The sequence below is a fragment of the Orbicella faveolata genome, unplaced genomic scaffold (assembly GCF_042242905.1).
Source record: "Orbicella faveolata isolate gen_17 unplaced genomic scaffold, um_ofav_v1 contig_13, whole genome shotgun sequence".
Taxonomy (NCBI): Eukaryota; Metazoa; Cnidaria; class Anthozoa; order Scleractinia; family Merulinidae; genus Orbicella; species Orbicella faveolata.
The window spans coordinates 3683569-3690000 of NW_028301540.1; the positions used below are offsets into that span (position 1 = coordinate 3683569).

General features: G+C 37.3%; 2 protein-coding genes across 2 annotated transcripts in view; one reads left to right on the forward strand and one right to left on the reverse strand.

Annotated features, from left to right (window-relative positions):
* Window positions 1–289: 289 nt before the first annotated feature.
* On the reverse strand, window positions 290–6171 carry LOC110060637 (heterochromatin protein 1-like). Its single transcript, XM_020767422.2, has 3 exons — window positions 5746–6171; window positions 3413–3631; window positions 290–2408 (listed from the first exon to the last, which is right to left on the reverse strand). The coding sequence occupies exons 1-3, from the start codon at window positions 6060–6062 to the stop codon at window positions 2282–2284; spliced, it is 663 nt and encodes a 220-aa protein (XP_020623081.1). The 5' UTR covers window positions 6063–6171; the 3' UTR covers window positions 290–2281.
* A 65-nt stretch (window positions 6172–6236) lies between these two features.
* Window positions 6237–6432, forward strand: part of LOC110060666 (IQ calmodulin-binding motif-containing protein 1-like) — a 9962-nt gene continuing 9766 nt past the window's right edge. The window contains exon 1 of the mRNA XM_020767452.2: window positions 6237–6432. This exon is cut by the window's right edge and continues 137 nt beyond it. The gene's annotated coding sequence lies outside the window, so the exon portion shown is untranslated.

Consider the following 6432-nt stretch of genomic DNA (forward strand, 5'->3'; position numbering starts at 1 on the left):
GCAAAATATTTCAGTTACATTGCATAAGTCTATACATTACAATCCGTGAACTACTTGTGATAGTTCATTTTAATCATTTCAACTTGATAGTGGTGCCATCACGACTCCAAAATGTTGTTCCATTTCACCCCTTATTCCATTTCTTTTTCATTCACTTTTTTTGACAAGTTGCATTGCATGTAGTGTTACCAAACCTTTGGTTACACCAAAACAGTCTGAGATCAAAATGATTTTGCTTTCTACTGCAGTACTTTAATGATTTGCTCTGACAAACTTAATAACCAACAAACCATTTAGAGTCAAGTTTATTTTACACATATACATCAGTTTGTTTCCAATGAGCAAAGATACCTAGCATGCTAACCACACAGATCAATTAACTATTAAACTTTATTAATTTTCAAAAAAGGTTAACTTAAATAGACTGTTTCCGATATATTAAAATTCACCTCGGCAGCAAGGCTTAGAGGACACAAACAAAGGAAATTGAATGACCATGTTTATTCATTTCTTTTGTTTGTGTCCTCTAGGGTTCACTATCAAGCTGAATTTTAATATATCGAAACTGGCCTATTTACCTATAAATGAAGATTATCTAGCAGTGAAGCAGTTTCTCTATTACAGGAAGATACAAAACTTAAGCACATGTATATCTGCTTAATCTGCTTATAATATTCTCTCTGGAACATAAAGTTGATGTTGAATGAGCTATGTCAATTTTGCAAGGTTTTCTGTTGCAGTCCTTTCCAGTCATAACCATCCCTGCTCATTACCAGTAAATTATTGATATAACTACTTGCTCCTTTGGTGTTTTTTCCGCACTCAAGTATTCTTTAGAGCTGTTTCCATAAATTTGAAACTAAATTGAAACAGGAGTGTAATCTTGTCCCAAGAGCCTACTTTACTTTTGGTCTGCAGCCGGAACACAGGCTCTGGCTCATTCCTTTTTGTTCATTTTTCAATGTCTGCCAATCAGATCCGAGTAAAAGTCTGTTAATCTGGGACATTTAAATTGGAACTGGCAAGGGCCTGTGTTCTTGGTGTTGACTAAAAAATTAGTGGGATCAGGGGAAGCACATTGGGAGAGTCATCTATGAGCTGTTGACATAATGATGGAGCAAGCAAAGAGAGTTTACATTTTGATAATAGACTAAAGTGTTTTCTAAAAGAAATAGAAGACATTTTCTCAATGTTTCTACCAAGCTATAGATTGAAACACTTGCAGAAGTTTGGGACAACTCGGAAAAGCTGGCACTGGAACTTCTAATAGTGTTTCAGTTCTACATAACTCCATAGAAGCATGGAAAAAGTTTTCTATTACTTAACTATAGGTATCTTTGCTTACTGAAGGTAAAATATTGTACAGAGAATCTAACAAGATCAGAAACTACATTAATCTAGGTAGGCTTGATTTCCAGCTTGTAATCGAGCCTAGCATCTACAATCTAATAATAAAATAATCCGCAGATGTTTTAAAACTACAACAGCTATGGAGAGCACAACATATTCCCAGCAGTAACATGGACTATATACTTGATAATGTTTTACCTATGGATCATCCATAAGGACAGTTTTACTCAATTTTGACCGCTGCACATAACATGACACTGTCTTAATTATCAAGATGATACCAGCTTCAAAATGTTCCATATTTAAATTCTCTTGGGAGAGCATGATTTTTATTCAAGACCCTTCTCTTGAGATGGTTCCACTCTTTTTTTCTTTTAATCTCTGTGCTCAAAAGGACATCAAAAAGAAAAAGGCCACGATCCACTTCTCTGGTGTTAAAACGGGTTAATTACTATACAGTGTAGCTATTTCTGAAGTTCATGTGCGATGTACCTCTTATGACATTTGCGTATGTCACTAAATTTGTTGCGACATTTTTCTGTTTACTTACAAGAATTGTAAACAAGCTTATTACCATGGAATATCTGTGGTTACATACGTGTACATGTACTTGCACTCTCTTACATACATGCAAGTAAGTAGACACACTAGTAGACCTTTTAAAATTAATGTGAACTTAACATGAGTGAACAGGACTATGAGTGTAGATATCAGTCCAGTCTGATCAATCTTAAAGAAGTTAAGATAAAATGACCTTCTATAGACTTTCAAAATATAAAGGAAACCGAACATTGCCTTCTTTTTGTTAAAAGTAATAAAAAAACAGATGTGAGACAGTCTGTTGTTGTTAACCCTTTTTTACAAGATCGGAGTAGTCCAGGAGGTTTTCTACTTTTTAAGATACTAGGTAAAAAGTTAGCAGAAAAATTCTTCAGCTCTCTCCATTTTCATTGTTTTGGGTCCATGTTACCCTGTCTTCATAAAACTTAATAACTATCTGTGGCCATTTAACATTAGCGATGGTTGATGGTATCAAGTCGGCTCTGTCTGTGCCTTTCCTGAAAGACAAAAGTTTAAAAAAGTTTTCAAGGGTTTCATTAGCACTTTCAGCAGGAGAGCAACTGGTTTTCACAGGTGAGCAAAACAGTTTGAGCTGAGCTTCTTTATAAGAAAAACTTTCCTCTAGATGGTCAAACCAGCCGGGCAAAATCATCCTCACAGCTTGGCAATGGACCAATTTCAATATATTAAAAGTCAGCCTAACACAATAGACCTCAGTTTGAGGCTCCGGGGAATAACTACAGAGTTTGTAGGGTTTATTCCCCAGAGCCTCGTGCTAAGGTCTATTATGTTAGGCTGAATTTTAATATGTTGAAATTGGTCTATTTGCCCAATGCCCAACCCTTAATGAAACCTGAGTTTACATGAATACTTTTCTTACGACCCTTTTTGACTAAATTAGCACGTCGCCAGACACATTTACACGTAGGCAAACTGGGGGAAAAGGCTCAGCATAATAGTGTGGTAAAGGACTTTCACTGTTCAACTCTAGAATGTCTCACTGCTCACAGCACTGCACGCTGTAAACTTTGACAATACTGCCACTGCTTGGCAGCACTAAGGTGCAAACTTGCTCAAAAAAGGAAAGAAAGCACACAAAAGACAGGTTATTCTATCAATGCTGCAAGCACATTTCACCTATTCTAGATATAGCTGCCAAGCGCACATGTAGTGCAATATTGTACAAATGCTGCAAATATGAACTCAGTTAAATGACCTTGCCCTCCATGAGTTCTTGTAGCTCAGTGGATAGAACACCTGCCCGGCGTCCAATTCCTGTGGGGACTCAGATTTTTTCTTTGTCCCATGCTCGTGCCATGTTGATCAGCTCACTTTTCACATTTCATTAGCAAGCTTAAAATTCATCATCTTTATTCTCTTATCAATTATTCTTGTTTTGTTTTGAACAATTTTTGTCCATGTTCACGGTCTAATGGAAGCAAGGACTAAATGTCTCCAGCCAAGTTGAACAGATCTTTGAATCAATAACATGCCCACTTACCACTGTATAAGGAAATGAACCTGCCCTTCGACATCTGTAGCTCCAAGAATAGAAGAAGCTTCCCAACCTTCAGCCAAAGGATCAACGTCATCTTCCTTACTAAGATTATCCTCGTCTTTACCTTCACTAGCATCATTTACATTTACATCAAATGGTGCCTTGTTAGTAACACTTGCTTCTGTGACCTTTCTTTTCTTGGTTTTGCTTTCAGTCTTTTCACTGAGAGAAAGTTGGAATAATTTACAAACAACTGCAATCAATAAAATACACGTACTTCTGCAATTCATATAAATTAAATTTGTGACATACAAAAACATACACTTTTGAAAAAGTGAAAATAGAGAAAGTTAGAATAGTTTCCAAACACCTGCAATCAATGAAATAATTCCATAATTCATATATACTGGTGTATTAAATTTGTGACCTCTCGTACAAAAACATACACTTTTAGAAAAGCCATTAACTTTCTTATTTCATTTCATTTCATTATAGAATTTTATTTCTGGCAATTTATCTAAGGGTCAGAAAAAATTGCATCCCTTTACACCACTTGGGTAAACCGTAAAGGGGAAAATGCAACTCTTTTAATAGCTTGAGTCATTGAGACAAAATCTAACTTTTGATTTTTCTTATGATTATCTCTTTCTCTCCTTATGTCCACTCTAACATTTCCTGGAATAAAAAAAAAAATGAAATAAACCCTGGGATTTCCTTCTACGCACTGATTAGTTTAAGAAACTTTAGTTGGAATTCCCTGTTTGTGACTACAAGTTCTGTAATCTGATTGGTCAGTTATTTCACACTGGTTGTTCTTTGTACAGCATTGATAAGGCAAGACTGAATTGGAAAGGTTTGGAGCATTAGCACCAAATTCTATCCCAGATGTATATGAAACCAACTTTTGGGCATGCACTTTTGGAGAGTGGAGTCTATGATGAGTTAGCTCAAAAGTCATTCTCACTAGCACCCCAAACTGTTATCTCTTACAGTAATGGACCCTTTTGGCAAAACAGCAATCATTTTGAATTTTATTGTTTCAAATAGCTATTATGGGATGCTCAGGGGGCAAATACATGTACATACTAATTTGCCCCCTGAGCATCGCATAATAGCTCTTTGAAACAGTATTGCCGAAAAGGTCCATTCTGTAATTTGATTTTCCTTGGAAATTTTCCCAAGAAACTTAACTTGCCAATGGGGGCAACTGAATGATAAAATCCACTGGCCCAACTGCAAATTCCACTATCCCCAGTGATTACTGGTCACCTCATCGCCAGGAATTCTCGCCACCAACCAACTCGCCACAAGGCAAAGTCTCCTCGTGACCAAATTACTAACGATCTAATGACATTACACCAAAAGCCAAAGAGACTGAAATTCGTTTTACTTTATTTGGTTGTATAACTCACACAGCTCATTAGTTGTTTGATCGTTTCGCCAAAGCCTCTTATGAAACACTTACATAAGCTTAAATGAGCCATAACAACACAGTCAGTTCTCAAGGAAATATACATGTAGTTAAATTCTAAAAAGCTGTGGTTTCTCGTTAGAAAACAGAATGCGCATCGTATCACCTCACCGACAACAAGTCACATTGACATTGAAATTTGCAAACAGAAAAGCTAACAAACTTACAAGACAATTAAAATTGGAGTTTCTTGAACAGCTAATACACCTCTAGTTGAACACTTTACTCTAGTTTATCTTTCTCTTGGGGTTTAGTGGCCAGGTGGTTTCTTGGTGGCAAGATCATTGGTGGCAAAATGCCCTGGTGGTGAGGTGACTGGAAACCTCCCCAGGCTATCACACACAACTTTCTTTGCATGGTACTATAGAGTGAAATGAATTGTTTGGATATTACCTTACTTTCTGAGAGGGGTGGTAGGGGCAGGTGTACAGAAATGTACAGAGGTGTGAGAATAACCTATGGAATCCTGTGTATTTTCCAGAGCTCTAGTAAGAGTGTTTAGAAATTTGCCAATCATACGAGGGTTGAATCCAAGGAAATTTGATCCTGAGTATACGTACTTATATAAGCCTAAGCTTTAGCGCAACGTTCGGGTACCGTAGTGCAATGTTACATAAGCTTGTAAAGACTCCTCAAACTGTTGTGGCACATGCACGAATGTACAATTTAGCTTAAGCTTACATGGGATCTTAAATTCCCCCTAAGTGATTGTCATTTGTTGATTCAGATCTATACAGTAAAAAAAAAAATGAATCGCAGAATGAGAAAATTTCGGTCGTCAGTTACATGCAAAAAGCTTATTAAACCACGTAAACTTGGAACTAGTAAACATGCATTTTAGTCAAACGTGACTAGACAAACGAACCTGTGCTCTTTTCTCTTCTCCTTCTTTTCTTTCTTCACTTCAGCCGGTTGTTTTCCAAGCGCCTTATTCCTCTCGTATTCTTCAAGTAATTCCGGGCATTCAAGACTGTCCTCCGGTTCCCAAGTGTTATCATCTGAGGAATATCCCTTCCATTTTAGAAGGTATTCGACCTTACCTTTGTGTATACGCTTGTCAACGACTTTTTCAACCTCATACTCCTCTTCTTCGGTGGTTCCATTTTCATCATCTGCTGTTGGAGGACGTTTCTCTGCTATGATTCCATCCAGAAGGCCTCTTGTCATTTTCTTCTTGCCCATTTTTCAAACGTAGGAAGAAAAATCTCAGTCCACACGCTACTTCGATCGATCAGGGATTTCGACAAACTCAACGTCCTTCCCGCGCACGCAAAGCTTCTAACGCACGCTCTGATTGGTTAATTCAATAAGTGGGGTAAAGTAGAATTGATGTCATTGGCCAATTGGTAGCAGCCTTGCAATTAGCTACCACTGACCAAGGCGGCCATTTTGAAAAAGAGTGATTAGCAATTCAATTTTTTATTTAAACACAGCCCATTGCCCTCATTCAGCCATGTTTTGAACGCTAATTCTCAGGGGGAAAGCAGTAAAACCTTCAACCGACAAAAATGGCCTAGCAGTTCAATGTATTTCCCGAGAGAACGAGTTGTTT

Bases quoted from the DNA above. Each gene is read 5' to 3' on its own strand.
- LOC110060637 (XM_020767422.2), bottom strand. From the start codon at position 6,062: ATGGGCAAGAAGAAAATGACAAGAGGCCTTCTGGATGGAATCATAGCA. The intron at 3,632-5,745 runs GTTCGTTTGTCT...ACTTTCTCTCAG, and splicing joins GAGAAGAGAAAAGAGCACAG to TGAAAAGACTGAAAGCAAAA. The intron at 2,409-3,412 runs GTAAGTGGGCAT...TTTGTCTTTCAG, and splicing joins GTTCATTTCCTTATACAGTG to GAAAGGCACAGACAGAGCCG.